This window comes from Sapajus apella, unplaced genomic scaffold (assembly GCF_009761245.1).
Source record: "Sapajus apella isolate SASKATOON/1434 unplaced genomic scaffold, GSC_monkey_1.0 scaffold62, whole genome shotgun sequence".
Classification (NCBI taxonomy): Eukaryota; Metazoa; Chordata; class Mammalia; order Primates; family Cebidae; genus Sapajus; species Sapajus apella.
In genome coordinates, this window is record NW_022437002.1 from 5,106,459 (window position 1) to 5,127,339 (window position 20,881).

Here is a 20,881-nt window from a genome sequence, read left to right on the forward strand (position 1 = left end):
AAAAAAAAAAAAAAAAAAAAAAAAAAAAAAAAAAGTTGTATATATTTATGGCATACAACATGATGTTTTGATATATGTATATGTTGTGGAATGGTTAACAAGCTAATTAGGCATTAACTCACATACTTACCTTTTTTTTTGTGGTGAGAACACCTAAGGTCTATTCTCTTAGAAATTTCCGAATATACCATATATTGTTATTAACTATAGTTATTGTGATATACATTAGATTTCTTGAACTTAATTCTCCTGACTAAAACTTTGTATCCTTTGACCAACTTCTTCCCACTGCCCCCTCACCACCAACCCCAGTCCTTGACAACCACCATTCTATGCTGCTTCTCCGAGTTTGACTTTCTTTTTTTGTTTTTGAGACAGAGTCTCGCTCTGTCACCAGGCTGGCATGCAGTGGCGTGATCTTGGCTCACTGCAACCTCTGCCTCCCGAGTTCAAGTGATTCTCCTGCCTCAGCCTGCCGAGTAGCTGGGACTACAGGCACGCGCCACCACACCCAGCTAATTTTTGTAGTTTTAGTAGAGGTGGGGTTTCACCATGTTGGCCAGGATGGTCTCAATCTTATGACCTCGTAATCCACCCACCTTGGCCCCCCAAAGTGCTGGGATTACAGGTGTGAGCCACCACATCTGGCCCTGAGTTTGACCTTCTTAGATTCCACATTTGCTAAGTGAGACCATGCATGTTTGTCTTTTTGTGCCTGGCTTATTTCATTTAACATGATGTCCTTCAGGTTCATCCCTGTTGTTGCGAATGACAGGATTTCCTGCTTTTTTGAGGCCAAGTAATATTCCGCGGTGTATGTGGCTCACACAGTATTCCATTGTGTATGTGGCCCACATTATCTTTATCTGTTCATCTGCTGATGGACACTTAGGTTGCTTGCATACCTTGGCGATTGTGGATAATGCTGCAGTGAACATGTGAGTGCAGCTGTCTCCTCTATACATTGATTTCTTTTCTTTTGGATGTATACCCAGTATTGGGTTGCTGGATCATGTGATAGTCGGTAGTTCTATTTTTTGAGATGGTGTCTGGCTCTGTCGCCCAGGCTGGAGTGCAGTGGCATGATATTGACTCACTCCATCCTCCGCCTCCTGGGTTCAAGCAATTCTCCTGCCTCAGCCTCCTGAGTAGCTGGAACTACAAGTGCACAACACCGTGCCTGGCTAATTTTTGTATTTTTAATAGAGACAGGGTTTTGCCATGTTGCCCTGGCTGGTCTCAAACTCCTGTTCTCAAGTGACCTGCCTGCCCTGGCCTCCCAAAGTGTTGGGATTACAGGCATGAGCCACTGAGCCCTGTCCTATTTTTAGTTTTTTGAGGAATCTTCATACTGTTTTCCAAGTAATATTTAAACATTTAAATTTGCCAGGAAAATGTGTCAGAAGCCTGTTGTCAGGGGTACCATGAGTCCATATAATGCCTTTATGTAAATTAGAAAAACGTACCCCTTCCTTAAGACACTTAATTGTTATTATAAATATACTGATTTTCTTAGAATGAGGTGCCTTACTGCCAGGAAGTTGTAATAAATATACAAATCTACTCTCTATTCATTCTGAATGGGAACCCCCCACCTCCCAGGATTGTGCAGTATACCACCTGCATGGCTGTACATGGCAGCCTTGTTTATCAAAGAATGGTGAAACCATGTAAGTCCTGATTTCTATGTATCTGTTGTGTTAGAGCAAGGCCCACCTGTTAGGGGCCTCCTTATGCATACCCATGACTTTGCCCTCATCTGTGCTTTCTTGGGCTCTGTGGGCCAGCAGGCCCTTGGGCCTCCTTACCACCACCTTTGGGTCCCCATAGGCAGAGATGGAGTTGGCCCAGCATATTGGAATCCCTGCCAGTAAGATCGTCTACACCAACCCCTGTAAGCAAATTGCACAGATCAAGTATGCTGCCAAGCATGGGATCCAGCTGCTGAGCTTTGACAATGAGATGGAGCTGGCAAAGGTGGTAAAGAGTCACCCCAGTGCCAAGTAAGCTGAGAGCCACTCATGGGGAGGCTGAGCTGTGGAGTGAGGGCCAGGGTGGGGTGAGGGAGTGGAGCTGGGGCAGGTCATCTTGTCCTGGACCCAGCCACAGTCACCCAGGAGGTTGGGCCAGGTACTCCTGGACTGGACCCAGGATGCTAGGATCTAGCTAGAACAAAAGCAGAAATAACTGGTTAAAGCCCCAGGCAGAGTGAGACCCATGGTATTATGGAGGCCAAAGTCACAGTCTTGAGAGAGCTGAGGGGTAGTCAGGAAAGCTTCATGAAGGAAGTGCCATTTGAAGCGGGCCTTGAGGAATGAAAAGGATTTGGAGAGGGCATAAAGAGTGAACCTCATAAGGAAATGTATTGAGATTGCAAACAGCATGGGGTGTTCAAGGGTAAGCAGAAACTTGGTGTGAATGCAGCATGCTGTGTGTGGAGGGTGAAGGAGATACTGGTTGGGGGCAGGGACCCGATGCAAATGGACTTTGGAAGGGGTCAGGGTGGATGCTTTGCTCTGGCTGTGCCTTTTACATGATTACTGGACAGCCTTGGACTTCTCAGGAGGAACCTTGGGCCGAGGGGTGGGGCCAGGTGATGGGCCACTCTAGTCCATCCAAAGCAGCTTCCATCATAATATTAATGTGTTCTCCTTAAGGCTTTGTTTAAAAATGATTCCTCTCATACATAACAAATTTGAAAGCTCTGACTGATGTGGAGACTGATTTGGAGGAACTGGAGCTGCCCCAGGAAAGGTTGGTGAGGTCTGGACCAGGGCAGGGGCTGCAGGGATGAGTCCTGGGACATTTAGGGAATGGAATAGACAGGACTTGCAGGTTGATTGGCTGTGTAGGGAGAGGGAGGGGTCAGGGAGCCTGTGGGGGTGGGTGGCTCTGAGCCATGTAGTTCACAGCCCTTGATTGAGAGACGTGGCTGGGGTGGGGTGACAGGGTTTGTGCAGCAGAGGGGCACTGCGTGTCTCATCAGGATGGTTCTGTGCATTGCTAACGATGACTCCCACTCCCTGAGCCGCCTGAGCCTGAAGTTTGGAGTGCCACTGAAATCCTGCAGACACCTGCTTGAAAGTGCCAAGAAGAGCCATGTGGAGGTGGTGGGTGTGAGGTGAGCACTGGGAAAACCCCTACTGTCCCCACCCATGCCAGGCTCCTGGCTCTTTCCCAGGAATTTAATTTTATATGAGACCTTCCCCACGGCCTCCCAGCAGGGCCTGTCCCTGGGCCTGGAATTCTGCCATTTGGGAATTTCCTCTGTTTAAAAAGGAAGTTTGGAATGGACTCTTCCCCAACCCCAGGATCCCCAGAAGGTCTCGTCCCAGGAAGTTCCATCCAGGGACCTGGCTTTGAGGGTGTTTTACCAGCCTGTTGGACAAAGGTCATGCAGCTACACTCTTGAGAGGCCTCTTTTCTTTTCTTTTTGAGACAGGGTCTCAGGCCAGGCATGGTGGCTCATGCCTGTAATCCCAGCACTTTGGGAAGCTGAAGGAGGTGGATCACAAGGTCAGGAATTCAAGACCAGCCTGGCCAACATGGTGAAACCCCATCTTTACTAAAAATACAAAAAAAAGTTAGCTGGGCATGGTGGCATGCCTGTAATCCCAGCTACTCAGGAGGCTGCAGCAGGAGAATTGCTTGAACAGGAACCCAGGAGGAGGAGATTGCATTGAGCCGAGATCATGCCACTGCACTCCAGCCTGGGCTACAGAGGGAGACTTTATCTCAAAAAAAAAAAAAAAAGAAAAGAAAAGAAAAAAAAGAGAGAGAGAGATAGGGTCTTACTCTGTCACCTTGGCTGGAGTGCAGTGGCATGATCATGGTTTTCTGCAGCCTTGACCTCCCAGACTCAAGCAATTCTCTCTCCTGCCTCAGCCTCCCAAAGTATCTGTGTCCACAGTGTGTGTCACCACATCTGATTAATTTTTATTTATTGTAGAGATAGGGTCATGGCCGGGCATGGTGGCTCACGCCTGTAATTCCAGCACTTTGGGAGGCCAAGGCAGGCGGATCACCTGAGGTCAGGAGTTCGAGAACAGCCAGGTCAACATGATGAAACCCCATCTCTACAAAAATACAAAAAAAAAAAAAAAATTAGCTGGGCATGATGGTGGGTGCCTGTAATCCCAGCTACTCGGGAGGCTGAGGTGAGAGAATTGCTCGAATCTGGGAGGCAAAGGTTGCAGTGAGCCGAGATCCATTGCACTCCAGCCTGGGTAACAGAGTGAGACTCCATCTAAAAAAAAAAAAAAGAGAGAGATGGGATCTCACTCTGTTGCCCAGGCTGGTCTCAAACTCCTGGGCTCAAGCAATCCTCTTGCCTTAGCCTCCCAAAATGCTGGGATTACATGTATGAGCCACTGCACCCAGCTGTGTGCCTCTTTTCTTACAGGGATATGGAAGGAGAAATAATGATCAACCGAAGGAACAATGAACTACCTAATATAGGGCTTCGTTTATTCTGTACTTAGGATGTGCTAGGTGCTGTGCTAAGTGCTTCACGAGCATTATCTCACAGCCTTGTGTGGTGTGGGTCTTGTGTCCGTATTATAGGTGGGGAAACTAAAACAAAGCTGAGTAAGCTGCCAAGGCCACCCTGCTGACTGGGAGCACAGCCAGATCTGGTTGACTTAGGGGCCCTGGCTCTCATCCCCGAAGGAGGGATGGGAGGAGCACCAAGTTCCAGGAGACCTTGGATCGAGCCTTCTGTTCAGTCCTCCCTTGCCATATGCTCTTGGCAACCCATTTAACATTTCAGGCCCTCAGTCACCACATCTGCAAAATGGGCACAGTGTCTCATGTGCCTGCCCAACGTCACTCTTGGCTGGGGCTCAGGTGGTGGCACTCAGAGCCCTGCATGTCAGCTGAGGCTTTTCTTCCCTTCCCAGTTTTCATGTTGGCAGCGGCTGTCCTGATCCTCAGGCCTACGCTCAGTCTATCGCAGATGCCCGGCTCGTGTTTGAAATGGGCACCGAGCTGGGTCACAGGATGCACGTCCTGGACCTTGGTGGCGGCTTCCCTGGCACAGAAGGGGCCAAAGTGAGATTTGAAGAGGTAACCCTGGAGCTGGTAGTGTCGTGCTGGGTTCTATTTGGGGGGGATAGGGAGGGGTGAGATGATCGGAGGAAGACCACTGTGCGTGGGTCCTATGCACCACATGCAATGCTTGGTGCTTACCTAGGCGATCTCACTGCTTATTAACCCTGTGCTACAGCTGAGCAAGCCGAGGCTTATGGAGGTTATGTCACTTTCTGAGCCCAAAGCAAAAACCCAGTTCTGCCTGCCATGCACTTCCCCAGCCAGTTTGAGGCATAACCAGGACACATTTACATAAGTCGTAAGGCTCTTTAAGGGGCTGGATAGGCCTATTCACACTCAGATGGGCTGATGAGAAATCGGGTGAGAGGCAGGGAAAGGAAAACCAACATTTTGTCCACTCCTTGGCTCTTCTCCATTCCCTTTCACTGTGAAGTCAAGAAAAATGTGTCCTAGCAGTTCCCACTCCAACCACTAGAGGGCGCCTCTTCCTGGAAGGCACCTCCTTTGGGAAGACCGATATCTAGGCATTGACCCCGCAGAAATAATTTGCCTCAAAGATGGCTGTTTTAGCTTTGTTCATAACAGAAGTCCAGTGGACTTCCCTGGTCCATCTTAATACTCAAGAGTGGTTAAATTATGGTACATTCTTTTAATGAAAACATTTACTCAATGTGGGGAGGTCATTCACAGTCTATTAAGTAAAACAGGTTATAAAAGCATACAGAGACCTATCATGCTTATAATAAAAAATAGCATTTGTATAAAAAATAGTTAAAGACAGTACTGCAAAAAGTTAACGGTAATTAGATTCATCTAGGTGATATAATTAGAAGTGACTTTTATCTTCTTTTTCCTTTTCTGTATTTTCTCAATTTTCTGTAATCGAGAGTATAACAAATTGACCCTTGAACAACACAGGGCTTAGGGGCACCGACACCCTACACATTTAAAAATCTGCATGTAACTTTTGATTCCCCCAAAGCTTAGCTACTAATAGCCTACTGTCGACAGGAAGCCTTATTAATAACCAAGAGTTGATTAACAGATATTTTGTGTGTGACATTTTTATATACTGTATTCTTTTCTTTCTTTTTCTTTTTTTTTTTTTTTTCTAAGATGAAGTCTCGCTCTGTCACCCAGGCTGGAATGCAATGGCATAATCTCGGCTCACTGCAAACTCCGCCTCCCTAGTTCAAGTGATTCTCCTGTCTCAGCCTCCTGAGTAGCTGGGATTACAGGAGCCCGCCACCACGCCCAGCTAATTTTTGTATTTTTAGTAGAGACAGAGTTTCATCAGGTTGGCCAGGCTGGTCTCAAACTCCTGACCTCAGGTGATCCACCTGCCTCAGCCCTCCAAAGTGTTGTGGTTATAGGTAGGTGTGAGCCACTGTACCCAGCCAATACAATACTTACTTTATTGTATTCTTACAATAAAGTAAGCTAGAGGAAATACAATCTTTTTTTTTTTTTTTTTTTAGACAGGGTCTCTCTCTCTCTCTATCACCCAGGCAGGAGTGCAGTGGCATGATCTTGGCTCACTGCAACCTCCGCCTTCTGGGTTCAAGTGATTCTCATGTCTCAGCCTCTCAAGTAGCTGGGAGTACAGGCACATGCTACCATGCCCAGCTATTTTTTGTATTTTTAGTAGAGACAGGGTTTCACCATCTTGGCCAGGCTGGTCTCAGACTCCTGACCGCAAGTGATCTGCCCACCTCAGCCTCCCAAAGTTCTGGGATTATAGGCATGAACCACTATGCCCAGCCAGAAATAAAATGCGGTTAAGAAAATCATAAGGAAGGGAAAATGTATTTACTATTCATTAAGTGGAAGTGGATCATCATAAAGGTCATTATCCTCATTGCCTTCAAGTTGAGTCAGCAGAGGAAGAGGAGAAGGAAGTGGAGGGCTTGGTCTTGCTGTCTCAGGGGTGGCAGAGGCAGAAGAAAATCCATGCATAAGTGGACCCACACAGTTCAAACCTGTGTTTGTCAGGGGTCAACTGTATTTAACAAACGGGTTATTTATGAAAGAAAGATCCACATCAGGGCTTCTGGAATCTGAGTACCAAGTGTGATATGAAGAGTACCCCTTCCCATTGTGGGGCCATGGAGGGGGTGATTTACAGAAGCATGCGGCTCTCTACCCAGCTCTGTCCCCCTCCTACCTTTTTGGCCAGCTGTCCACAGTTACCAGCCGGGGCCTTAGCAGCTACCAAATCCTTCTTCCTGAAATCAAAGCAGCTTTCGAGAAACAGACTTGGAGCTGTAACAAGTCTTCAGTATAAAGCCCACATTTCAAACAGATAATTGTCTCCCCGTTCTCCTCCTACCAGATTGCTTCTGTGATCAACTCCGCCTTGGACCTGTACTTCCCAGAGGGCTGTGGTGTGGACATCCTTGCTGAGCTGGGGCGCTACTATGTAACCTCGGCCTTCACTGTGGCAGTCAGCATCATTGCCAAGAAGGAGGTTCTTCTGGACCAGCCTGGCAGGGAGGGTAGGTGCCAGGAGAGCAGTGGAGCCCTGTTCTCCCCTGAAGGTGGGGACGGTGGTTGGCTGAGCAGGATCTGGTTTTAGATCCAGTGGCAGAGGATGGGCGATCTGGAGAATAGGTTCTTGCTAGGGAAACTTACAATCAGGTCACCCCACCTCAAGACATTTATTTAGCATCTTTTTTCCTAGGCATGTTCATATTTTGTGAAGATTGAGAGCAAAACAACCTTAGAGAGAATAGATACTCTATGGACCCCATTTTACAGATAAGGAAACTGAGAGCCAGAGAGAATACAAGTGAATTGCTTAATAGCTAGTAAGAGCCTGCATTTGACCCCATGTCTGTCTCCTCTCCAAAATACAGGCTCCTACTCACCCTACTGCTTCTCATAATGTAATGAAAATAATTAATGACAGCTTATATTTGTTTGAGTCCACTTTAGAGATGACAACATAGGCAGGGGGAGGCTGAGTCATTAGCCCAAGGTCACATGGCTGATAAGGGGCAGTGCTGGGATTGAAGTTCAAGTTAGGCTGACTCAGAGCTTCTGGGCCCACCCCCCGCATCACCAACATCAGTGCTCTTCCCTGCCCTTCCAGATAAGTCCGGGACAGCCGCCTGTGGGTAACAGCTGTCTTGGACTCTGATCTTGAGACTTTGCCTTCTGCTCTGGGACCCTCAGGCAGGAAAGCCTCAGGACTGTGCACTCTTCCCCAGAGAGAATTCACGTGGAAGGGTGGTGGGCTCCAGGTAGAATGTCCTGTTTACATATGTGGCATTCTTCTGGCTTCCTTTATAGACCTGGGGGATTGTCCCATTTAATCCGACCAAGAGGCCTGGCTTCCCATTCTGGCTCATCCACTGCCCTATCGTGTGCCTCTGAACAAGTGTCTTAACCTTTTGGGGTCTTGAGTTTGGGTGGGCTGTTCTGCCTGTCCTGGGGCATCTAGGGTCTCAGAGGCAGGCAGGGGAGTGTGTCCTGAGCAGGGTTGCTTGGCTGTAAGAGTGAGTGTTACAAATATGGCAGTGAACCCATGTCATTGGAAGGATGGCCGCTGGTGGCTTTTGTGGCAGGCCCCACCTCATGGTTGAGAAATAGGCAGCCATTTTGCTTCCTTGCAGAGCCCACTGCTGTGCCAGCCCCACTACCACCCCCCTTACATTGCTACTTGTGCTGCCCCGACCCCTCCCCTCCTGCAGAGGAAAACGGTTCTGCCTCCAAGACCATCGTGTACCACCTTGATGAGGGCGTGTATGGGATCTTCAACTCAGTCCTGTTTGACAACGTCTGCCCTACCCCCATCCTGCAGAAGGTAAGCTTACCCCATGTGGGCGTGTTTTCAATTGTGTGTGTGTATTTCAATAACATTTGTTGTGTTTTTGTCTAATTTAAAAAAAGTCAAACATATTTATTGTTGATAAGAGACAATAAGGATAACAGTTATCACCCATAATCCTACCACACAGAGAACGACTCTTTGAACATTATATATTTAAAAAACTGGGACCGGGCATGGTAGCTCATGCCTGTGATCCCAGCACTTTGGGGGGCCGAGGTGGGTGGATCATATGAGGTCAGGAGTTAGAGACCAGGCTGACCAACATGGTGAAACCTCATCTCTGCTAAAAATAGAAAATTAGCTGGGCATGGTGGCACATGCCTATAATCCCAGCTACTCAGGAGGCTGAGGCAGGAGAACCACTTGAACCTGGGAGGCAGAGGTTGCAGTGAGCTGAGATTGTGCTATTGTACTCTAGCCTGGGCAACAGAGCAAAACTCCCTCTCAAAAGAAAAAAAAAAAGAAAAAAAGCCTTATACTTTTTTCATGACATTGGAATCATATTGTTTTGTAACCTGCTTTTTCCATTTATATGAGGTGTAGTTCTTTCTGTGCCATTAACTGATCTTTGACAATGTGCTTTTTGATGACTATGTAGTATTTTAACCAATCTAACTCTAGTGGTTGGACACTTGGTTTCCTCTTTTTAGCATTGTGAATATATGTCTGGTTACAGCTCTGGGGCAACTTCCTGGAAGTAGAAACAGTTCATCAACAGTGGGTTTTTCTATATTAACAGGGGAACAGGAATACATAAAACATTCCTCCTAGCCTGTGGAGCCCAGCCCAGGGCCTCCAGCACCTTTAATGGGCATCTTTGAGAGGAGAAAGAAAATCAGACATCATTGTATCTTCCTCTCTCCATTGTATCTTCTCATCTGTCTCTCTCTCTCTCTCTCTCTCTCTCGCTCTTTTTTTTTTTTTTTTTTGAGACGGAACCTCTCTCGGACACCTGGGCTGGAGTGACACGATCTCAGCTCACTGCAACCTCCGCCTCCTGGGTTCAGTTGATTCTCCTGCCTCAGCCTCCCGAGTAGGTGGGACAATAGGAGTCCGCCACCGCGCACAGCTAATTTTTGTATTTTTAGTAGAGGTAGGGTTTCACCATGTTGTCCAGGCTGGTCTCGAACTCCTGGCCTCAAATCATCCACCCACCTAGGCCTTCCAAAGTGCAGGGATTACAGGCACGAGCCACCGTGCCCGGGCTCTTTCCGTCTCTTGACCTTTGTGCAGCCCCTCTTCCTGGCAGGAAACTTTCCTTGTATGCCTTGAAGTGCCTAACTAGCACTCAATATGTTTTTCCTTCCCTTCCCATCCTATCCAGCTTTTCAAGAGTCAATTAGAGGGGTCTTGAAAATCAACTCCACTTTGTGGCTCTTCCTGCCTGTTATCCCTCTGTCAGCCTAGGGAACCCCTCCCTCCCTCCTTCCTCCAGGTGCCCAGGCACCATGGATGAGCTTGATGGAGCTTCATTCCATGGTTAAATGTGGTTACATCCGCTGGTCGGAGTAGGCCTCCCAGAAGAGCTGAGGAATGCTGAGCTCTGTAGTCTGACACACTAGCATTGCTCGCATTCCTGTGGTAGCCCACATCCCTGTTACTCTGCCCCTCCAGTCCCCATCTTCCTGTTGCATGCTGGCTCTCACCTGCTCTCCACTCCCTTCATCGGCTCCTCAGAAGAGGAGAAGATGGTTCCAGTCCACTGCCATGCCCTCCACCAGGCTCTCTGCTTTGGCTGATCTCTAGCTGGCATTCCTGACTTGGGCACCGGGATGTTTGACTCTCTTTGTGGTCTGTGCTGTTCCTTCTCTGGACGATGCTGCAGTTTCTTCCTTTAGGCTTTCAAATGCTTTCCAAGTCTGGCCACGTGAGCACCTCCAGAGTGGGGCCTACAGCCTGGCGGGGGAATCAGACCGTGCATAAATGACAATACACACAATAAGTTAATTCTTGTGGTGTTGGGAGTGTGTGTCAGAGGGATTCAGCCTGGCTGGGGGATCTGCACCTTCTTTCCCAAGGAAGGTCACCTTACAAGTATAATAGTTATGACATCTTTCTTTGCATACCTGCTCTTTCTTCCCTGGAACTTTGTGTTTATACTTTGGTATAAAAAGTTGTATGAGGACGGGTATGGCGGCTCAAGCCTGTAATCTCAGCAATTTGGGAGGCCGAGGTGGGTGGATCACCTGAGGCCAGGAGTTGAGACCAGCCTAGTCAACATCGTGAAACCCTATCTCTATTAAAAATGCAAAAATTAGCTGGGCATGGTGGTGCATGCCTGTAATCCTAGCTACCCAGGAGGCTGAGGCAGGAGAGTCACCTGAGCCCAGGAGGTGGAGGTTGCAGTAAGCTGAAATTACACCATGCACTCCAGCCTGGGCGACAGAGTATGAGTCTGTCTCAAAACAAACAAACAAACAAACAAACAGTTATATGAAAATGTATAATCCTTGGCTCAAGGTATACTTCTTATCATTGTACCATGCTTGGCCCTTTATTTGTGTGTTTTTTATTTTATATTTTATTTTATTTTTATTATTTTTGAGACAGAGTCTCGTGCTGTTGCCTGGGCTGGAGTGCAATGGGGTAATCTTGTCTCACTGCAACCTCTGCCTCCCAGGTTCAAGCGATTCTCCTGCCTCAGCCTCCCGAGTAGCTGGGATTACAGGCGCCTGCCACCGTGCCCAGCTAATTTGTTGTATTTTTAGTAGAGATGGGGGTTTCACTATGTTGGCCTGGCTGGTCTCGAACACCTGACCTTGTGATCTGCCTGCCTTGGCCTCCCAAAGTGTTGGGATTACAGGTGTGAGCCACTGCACCCATCCTGTTTTTTATTTTTATAAATTTAGCATATAATTCAGTACTCTCAAAGCAGTATGCTCAATATTCAAATCACTGTGTTGAGGCCTGCAGAGGAATTGTCTGTGCTTTGGAAATATAATCCTTTTGGATAGAAATGTGTATATGCGTGTGTGTGTGTGTGTGATCAGTATACAAGCTACAACCATGTATGAGAAAAGTACAAAACAAATATTACTGGAACTTAAAAAAATTTTAGTACTATAAATGTTTCTAAAAAATAAAGAACTTGAAAAATCACAATTCCATTATCAAATTAAAAAATGAATAATTTCATAGTCTCCTCCATCATCAGTGTTGAGATATCAAGTGTCTCATAATGGTTTTTATACTAATTTGCTGAAATTAGGAGGCAAAGAAGGTCTGCATGGTGCATTTGGTTGCCATGTCTCTCTCTCTCTTTTTTTTTTTTTTTTTTGAGACAGAGTCTTGCTCTGTCACCTAGGCTAGAGTGCAGTGATGTGATCTTGGCTCACTGCAACCTCTGCTTCCCGCGTTCAAGCGATTCTCCTGCCTCACCTTCCCAAGTAGCTGGGATTACAGATGCATGCCACCACGTCTGTTCCATTTTTGTATTTTTAGTAGAGACAGGATTTCACCATGTTGGCCAGGCTGGGCTCGAACTCCTGACCTCAAGTGATCTACCTGCCTCAGCCTTCCAAAGTGCTGGTGTGAACCACTGCACCGGTGCCATGTCTTTCTTAACCCTTTGGTTTCCCCAGACTCTTTTTTTTTTTCTTTTTCTTTTTTGTAGAGATGCGGTCTTGCTATGTTGTCTAGGCTGGCTGAGAACTCCTGGCCCCAAGTGATTGTCCAGCCTCAGCCTCCCAAATGCTGGGATTACAGGTGTGAGCCACTGTGCCTGGCCTGCACCCTCTTTTTGAATCTTTTTTTTTTTTTGTAATTTTAAACTGAGTTACTTTTCCTGTGGAGTTTCCTGAGTCTTAGATTTTCCTGATTGGTGAATTTCCTGAACTTCCCTTTGGTTCTTTTGAACATGTTTCTCTGCCTGGTATTTTTTTTTTTTTTTTGAAATTAGGTAGATTTAATAGCATCTCAATCAGCTCTGGAATAAAAATGCTCCATGGGAGATCTTGTTTTTGTTTTCTTTTTAGCGTAATAAGCATCCTTATCATTTAACCTATGTCGCCTTCCATGCAAAGTCCTCACTATCTCGACTCATGCATTATCATTCTCTGGCTTCCCTTTTTTCAGTATAGGTTTATCACGTCTAAATCTATTCCTCAAGTGTATTTATAATTTATTGTGTTTCTTTTTCGCTTTATTAAAGGGTACTTTGATGCATGTAACCTTTCTGGGCTTTTTCTCCCTTCACATCACAGTCTAAGAGCCACCCACCCTGCCGCATGTCTCTAGAGTCTATTCATTCCATTGCTGTGTAGCACTCTTTTGGTGAGTATGCTGCACTTTATTTGTCCATTCTCTTCTCAAGGCATTTGGACTGTCTCTGGGTTTTTGCTACTGTGAATACTGTCACTGTGAATTCTTATTCCTCTCTCTCTGATGAGTGAGCAAGGAGTGCAAAGGCTGGCCATAGGGCATGTGAATGTTTGGCTTCATGAGACAGTGCCAAACTGTTTTCTGAAGTGTTGTACTGACAATCCCACCAGCAGTGTGTGAGAGACTCGGTGGATCTGCGTTTTCCCCAGCACGGGGTACTGCCAGACTGAAAACATTTTCCTGGTGGAATGGATGTAAAATGGCATCTCATTATGTCTTGATTTGCATTTCCCTGATCACTAGCAAAGCTGGACATCTCTTTGTATACTTAATGGTCAAATGTGTTTCCAGGAACAACTTCTAGGGACTTTCTAAGTTGGCATTGCCCTTCATGTCTGAACTTCTCCACCGAGTGGTCTGTACCCACCCGCTCACTCAGCTCCCTCAGCCCTTCCAGACTCTCCAGTTGGGTATCTCTTCCACGATGCCATGGAAGATGCTCTTGAAAGTCACTTCCATGCTGCTAGCTCTTCCATGTGGCTCTTCTGTCCCTCCTCTGTTTTCACACTCTCCTCTCCTGGCTTCTGTGGCAACATCCTGGGCCGTGGCTACTCCTCTGCTGTTCCCACCTTGTATCATTGGCACTTCTCCTGCTCACCCTTTAAGTGTTGACTGTCTCAGCCTCAGTCTTTGATCTTCTCTGTGTGTACTTCCAAGGTAAATGCTTCCAGACTGAGGCTCTTAGTATCTTCCATACTCTCATCACTCCCAAATTACTACCTCTAAGCTGGATTGCACCCCTGAGCTCCAGACTTGCACATCCTATTAGTCACTTGACATTCCTACTAGGCTTTCACTGACATCTCAAATTTAACTTGTTCAGAACCAAACTCTTGATTTCCAACCCCAAACTTGTCTCGGTAAGTAGCACTGCCACTAGCCAACTGTTGAAGCTAAAAAAGTCAGCATTATTCTTGATTCTTGCTTTCCCTCTACTTCCACATGCAATCCGCCTAGAATTCTTGAGTGTAGTTCCGAAATATGTTTTGAATTTAGTGAATTCCTTCTCTGTCACCACCCTAATGCAAGCCACCATTGCCTGCTGCTTGAGCTACTGCAGTAACTATTAACTGGTTTTCTGCCCCTACGCCTACCTGCTTACCACCCATTTTCCACACTGCAGACGGAGCGATCTTTTAAAATCCCAAAGCTGATGCCCGTCCTCTGCTTGACACCATCTGTGGCTTCCCATTGCTCTCAGAATAAAACCTAGACTCTTTATCACAACCAGCAAGGCTCCCGGCATCTTCCCAGCCACCTCTGCCCTCACTCCTTCCCCTGTTTTCAGCTCTACTTACCTGCTCCAGTCTCACTGGCCTCCTTTCTGTTTCTGTAACACCTAAGTTGTTTCTGCTCTCAGGGCCTTTGCATTCACTCTGCTCATAATGCTCTTCCACTCGCCCCTGAGACAGCTGCTATATTCTCTTTCTTTATGTCTCAGCTCAGATGTCACCTCCTCAGAGAGATCTTTCCTGACTGCCTCTCTGAAGTGGGCTCATCTCCCCTAGTCAGATACAATTCTGACACCCTGCTTGTTTTCTTCACAACCTATTATATTCTGTTAATTATCTTGTTTTTTTTTTTTTTTCATTTTTTGGGGGGTGGGGAAATTCAGTTTATTTAATGTGTTTCTTAGTAACGGAATCGTGGGGAAGAACAAAGTGGGCTCTGGGACTCACATTGCTCTGGGGAAGGCTCAGGCTTCCCAGAATCCCTTGTCCCTCCTCACTTTGGGCACTTAGGGGTGGGGCTGGGCAGTGAAAGGGACAAGGCGGGGCATGATTGATTAAAGCTAACAAGCAGACAGAAGGCACTGGCGGGTCATATCTCAGGCCAGGGAGAGGGAAGGCTTGGGCCAGGCCCCAGGTAACACCAGGAGCTCCTCGGCATCCAGGCTTGACCTCTAGTCCTTTCCCTTCCCTTTCTTGGTTTTTGCCTTGGCTTTGGTCTTGGGGGTGCAGGGCTTGGTCACGCGGATGGTCTCCTGGCACTGGGCATTGTAGCGCACCTTCTTCAGGGTGCCCTGGCGGAATTTGGTGCCGGTGCCCCCATCACACGCACCCCAGCTCTCAAATTTGTACTTGCAGTCGGCTCCAAACTCCTTCTTCCAGTTGCTGGGGATCCTACACCTGATGCGCTGGGTCTGGGCCCCGCAGCAGCAGTCTCGGAAACCCATGCCGCAATCCTTGCTGCTGGGGGTGCAGGGCCCCCGGGCCCACTCCTCCGCGCACTCTATCCCTAGGCAGTCCTTCTTCACCTTGTCTTTCTTTTTGGCCACCGCGGAGGTGAGCGCCAACAGAGCAAGGAGAGAGAGGAGAAGGAAGCTTCGGTGCTGCATCCTGGGGCGGCAGTCTATCTTGTTGTTTTTATTTACTTGCCTATAGTCCGTCTTCTCCATTAGCAGGTAGGCTCTATGAGGGCAGCCACCTTGTCCAATTAGTTTCCTCTGAGTTCCCGGCACCAGACACAGGGCCTGGCACATAGTAAGTGCTCACTAAATATCTGTTGAATGAATTGTGAATGAATGAATCATTCAATAAACTGTTTCCCTAGTACAGAACCTGGCACAGAGTAGGTGCTCAGTATATGTTAGAATTGAATAGATTTTTTTTTTTTTTTTGAGATGGAGTCTCACTCTGTTGTCCAGGCTGGGGTGCAGTGGTGTGGTCTTGGCTCACTGCAACCTCTGCCTCCTGGGTTCTGCCTCCTGGGTTCAGGCTGCCTCAGCCTCCCAAGTAGCTGGGATTACAGGCATGTGCCACCACACCCAGCTTTTTGTACTTTTAGTAGAGACCAGGTTTCACTATGTTGGCCAGGCTGGTCTTAAACTCCTGACCTCAAGTGATCTGCCTACCTCAGCCTCCCAAAGTGTTGGGATTACAGCCTCCACTCCCAGGCTGAATTGAATAGATTTTAAAAAATTATATTAGCAACTTAACATTTACAGGAACTTTTTAAAAAAGAGAAAAAAAAAAAAACTCTCTGCAATCCTCTACCCTAATGCAACTCTATTCATTTATCTCCAATGACACTTCCTCTTTTACCATATGCATTCAGTGTTGCATGGTTGCCAACCTCACATATATACTGGTGGCAGCTGAAGTCATTGTGCACTTATGGTAACAGGTGCTGTACTAAGCATTTTATGTGGCACTAGCCTCTTCATTTCTACATTAATCTTGTAAGGTAGCTACAGTCATCTGTCGCTTAATGACTGGGACGTGTTCTGAGAAATGCATCCTTAGGCAATTTTGTGTAGCCTATAGCAGTAGGCTATCTGGTTGGTATACCCTGCTGATCCCAGGTTACAAACCTCTATGGCATGTTATTGTACTGAATACTGTAGGCAATTGTAACACAATGGTGAATATGTGTGTATCTAAACATAGAAAAGGTTTGGTATGTTGATGTGCAGTAGCTTTGAAGGTCTCTTAAAAAAAAAAAAAAAGAAAAGGTTTGGTATGGTATGAAAGATAAAAAATGGTCCATCTGTATAGCACACTTACCATGAATGGAGCTTGCAGGACTGGCAGTGGCTCTGGATGAGTCAATGAGTGAGTTACTATAACTCACTCATTGCCTTAGTTACTATAACTTACTTACTTTATAAACTTTTAAAAACTTTTTGACTATCGTTATTTATTTATTTATTTATTGCTGGAGTGCAGTGGTGCGATTTCGGCTCACTGTAACCTCTGCCTCCCAGGTTGAAGTGATTGTCCTGCCTCAGCCTCCTGAATAGCTGGGATTACAGGTGTGTGCCACCACGCCCAGCTAATTTTTGTATTTTTAGTAGAGATGGGGTTTCACCATGTTGGCCAGGCTGGTCTGGGACTCCTGACCTCAGGCGATCTACCTGCCTTGGCCTCCCAAAGTGTTGGGATTACAGGCATGAGCCACTGAGCCCAACCAACTTTTTGTTTCATAATAATGCTTAGTTTAAAAAACAAATATATTGTATAGCCATATCAAAACATTTTCATTCTTCATGTCCTTATTCTATAAACTTTTTTCCTTTCTTTTCTTTGGTGTTTTTTTTTTTTTTTTTTTTTGAGATTGGGTCTTGCTCTGTAGCCTAGGCTGGAGTACAGTGCCACAGTCCTGCAGCCTCAACCTCCTCCTGCCTCAGCCTTCCGAGTAGCTGGGATTACAAGTATGTTCTACCACACCCAGCTAATTTTATTTATTTAATTTTTTGGAGACAGGGTCTCCTGTGTTGCTTAGGCTGATTTTGAACTCCTGGGCTCAAGCGATTCTCCTACTTCATCCTCCCGAAGTGTTTGTATTACAGGCGTAAGCTACCACACCTAGACTATAAGCTTTTTTTTTTTTGAGATGGAGTCTCCCAGGCTGGAGTGCAGTGGTATAATCTTGGCTTACTGCAACCTCCACCTCCCAGGTTCAAGCGATTCTCCTACCTCAGCCTCCTGAGTACCTGGAATTACAGGCATACACCACCACACCCAGCTAATTTTTTTTTTTTTTTTTGAGATGGGGTTTTGCTCTTGTTGCCCGGGCTGGCGTGTAGTGGCATGATCTCGGCTCACTGCAACCTCCACCTCCCAGGTTCAAGTGATTCTTCCTGCCTCAGCCTCCCAAGTAGCGTGATTATAGGCATGAGCCACCATGCCCAGCTAATTTTTGTATTTTTTTTTTTTTAGTAGAGACGGGGTTTGACCATGTTGACCTGGCTGGTCTTGAACTCCTGACCTCAGGTGATCTGCCTGCCTCAGCCTCCCAAAGAGTTGGGATTATGGGATTACAGGTGTGAGCCACTACACTCAGCCTTTTTTTTTTTTTGAGACAGTGTTGCTCTGTCGCCCAGGCTGGAGTACAATGGCACAATCTCAGCTCACTATAACTTCTGCTTCCCAGGTTCAAGCAGTTCTCCTGCCTCAGCCTCCCAAGTAGCTGGGATTACAGCCACCCACCGCCATGCCTGGCTAACTTTTGCATTTTTAATAGAGATGGGGTTTTACCATGTTGGTCAGGCTGGTCTTGAACTTCTGACTTCAGGTGATCCACCTGCCTCAGCCTCCCAAAGTGCTGGGATTACAGGTGTGAGCCACCGCACCCAGCTTCTGAGTACCTGGGATTACAGGCATACACCACCACATCCAGCTAATTTTTATATTTTAGTAGAGATGGCGTTTCATCATGTTGTCCAGGCTGGCCTCAAACTCCTGACTTCAAGTGATCGGCCTGCCTTGGACTCCCAAAGTGCTGAGATTACAGGCGTGAGCCACTGTACCTGGCCTATATTCAATTTTAAAAACTCTTTTCTAGGGCTGGGCATGTTGGAGTGGTGCTCCAGGCTGGAGTGGAGTGGTGTGACCATTGCTCACTGTAGTCTCCAACTCCTGGGTCCAGGTGATCCTCCTACCACAGCCTCCTGAATAGCTGGGACTAATGGCACATGCCACTGTACCTGGCTAATTTTTTTAAGAGATGGAGTTTCATTATATTACCCAGGCTGGTCTTAAACTCCTGGCCTCAAATGATCCTCCTGCTTTGGCCTCCCAAACTGTTGGGATTATAGGCGTGAGCCACCATACCCATCCTAAAAACCATTTTCTTATGATGTGTCCCTAGAATAGAATTACTGAGTAAAAAGATAGGAGCATTTTTAGCCCTCTTGATACATACTGCCAGATTTTATTTCCAAAAGCTTGGACTAATATATTACCAGTTGTGTCCATTTCACAAAAAGCTCACAGGCATTGCCTGCTATGACCTTTTTCTTGTTGGCTAATTCATCTGAAATGGCATATCTGTTTCCTTTTTTAAAATTTTAGTTTGAGACAGAGTGTCACCCTATCTCCCAGGCTGGAGTGCAGTGGTGTGATCTTGGCTCCCTGCAACCTCTGCCTCCTGGGTTCAAGTGATTCTCCTGCCTCAGCCTCCCAAGTTGTTGGGATTACAGATGTGTGCCACCATGTCTCGATGATTTTTGTATTTTTAGTAGAGATCAGGTTTCACCATGTTAGCCAGGCTGGTCTCAAACTCCTGACCTCAGGTGATCTGCCTGCCTCAGCCTCCCAAAGTTCTGGGATTCAGGCATGAGCCACTGCGCCCAGCCATTGTTTCTTTCATATCTATATCTTTGACAAGGACAAGGCATTGTGTTTTTGTTTGTTGTTTTATTTCTTTTGATGCCAGTGCCTCTTTATATCCTCTGCTCAGTTAATTTGGGAGGTCTTGAAGTTTTTTCTTGCACATATAGGTGAGCTTGCATATGCATGTAAGCATGTATTTAATATGATGTTTGATGCAAATATTTTTCAATCTGTTGGTTTATTATTTTAGTTTTGTAATTCTTTGTTATTTCATAGAAGTTTTGATACTCTATTGTGTTTTAACTAAATGGGCTGTAATTAATAGAAAATCTGTTTCTTTTGTGCTCTGCTGTTATAGAATCTTTATTTTATATATAGATTATCTTTATTATATATATATATATTTCTCTTATAGAAATAGAATGTTTGTTAGAAAAAAAAGTGAACACAAATAGTAAAATAAAATTATTCTGATCCCACCATTCAGGGATGACTCTTGTTAAAATGTACTTTGAGTCCAACTTTTTGGGGTTTAATGAAAATTTTATTTTATTTTATATTAGAGTCACACTCTGTCACCATGGCCAGAGTGCAGTGGCACCATCATGTCTCACTGTGGCCTTGACCTCCAAGGGTTAAGCCATCTTTCCCATTCCAGCTTCTGAGTAGCTGGGAATATAGGCACATGCCACTATGCCTGGCTAATTTATGTATTTTTTGTAGGGATGGGGTTTTGTCATGTTGCCCAGGCTGGTCTTGAACTCCTTGTTATGATCTTTTATTTAAGCAATCCTCCCACCTTGCGATTACAGGCATGAGCCACCACGCCTGGCCTGATAATTTTTTTTAAAAGGTTGTCTAGTCTTGCTAAAAATAAACAAGACTTTTTGTTTACTAATGCCCCATGATTTAACCAATTTTAGCTGCTTGAGATTAAAAGGTGTTTTTCTTAATATACTTCTAAAATATTAGAAATAATCAGAGCTGGGTGGGGGGAGAGAACTAAGCCCAAAAGCTCTGATTAACAATGCTGTAACAATTTGAAAGACCAATCTTGTTTCTGATTTCTACTTTTTAAAAAACTGTCAAGTGCACTTTGTTTTTCACTTAAAAATTTTATATATTATGGGCATATGTTTTTCTTTAAATAGTGGTATGTTAGATGGACTTTTTAATATATGAACATTTTAAATGTTCATTGAGTGCTCTAAAATGATATATATTTAGTGTGTGTATTGGTTTGTTCTCATACTGCCATAAAGGAATACCTGAACGTGGGTAATTTATAAACGAAAGAGGTTTAATTGACAGTTTCACATGGCTAGGGAGGCCTCAGGAAACTTACAATCATGGCAGAAGGGGAAGCAGGCACATCTTACATGGCTGCAGGAGAGAGGTGTGAAGGGGGAACTTCCAAACACTTTTAAAACTATGAGCTCTCATGAGAACCCCCTATCATGAAAACAGCATGGGGGAACCCCCTTTCATGATCCAGTCACCTCCCACCACGTCCCTCACTCAATATTTGGGGATTACAATTCAAGATGAGATTTGGGTGGGGACA

General features: G+C 45.9%; 2 protein-coding genes across 4 annotated transcripts in view; one reads left to right on the forward strand and one right to left on the reverse strand.

Annotated features, from left to right (window-relative positions):
• The window catches only part of AZIN2 (antizyme inhibitor 2), a 42,096-nt gene that overhangs the window by 10,215 nt on the left and 11,000 nt on the right, over nucleotides 1-20,881 (forward strand). For both annotated transcript variants that reach the window (XM_032246817.1, XM_032246818.1), the window contains 5 exons: nucleotides 1,831-2,003; nucleotides 2,987-3,121; nucleotides 4,899-5,064; nucleotides 7,382-7,544; nucleotides 8,742-8,854. In XM_032246817.1, the coding sequence (XP_032102708.1) occupies nucleotides 1,831-2,003; nucleotides 2,987-3,121; nucleotides 4,899-5,064; nucleotides 7,382-7,544; nucleotides 8,742-8,854 (750 nt within the window). The remainder of the gene's footprint in view (nucleotides 1-1,830; nucleotides 2,004-2,986; nucleotides 3,122-4,898; nucleotides 5,065-7,381; nucleotides 7,545-8,741; nucleotides 8,855-20,881) is intronic.
• LOC116529231 (midkine-like) lies at nucleotides 14,867-15,599 on the reverse strand. Of its 2 annotated transcripts, XM_032246820.1 has the most exons (2): nucleotides 15,519-15,599; nucleotides 14,867-15,359 (listed from the first exon to the last, which is right to left on the reverse strand). In XM_032246820.1, exons 1-2 carry the CDS (start codon nucleotides 15,597-15,599, stop codon nucleotides 15,165-15,167), a joined length of 276 nt encoding a protein of 91 aa, XP_032102711.1. In that variant the 3' UTR covers nucleotides 14,867-15,164. The 2 variants fall into 2 exon arrangements, with proteins under 2 accessions (XP_032102711.1, XP_032102710.1); XM_032246819.1 differs by having other exon boundaries at nucleotides 14,867-15,599.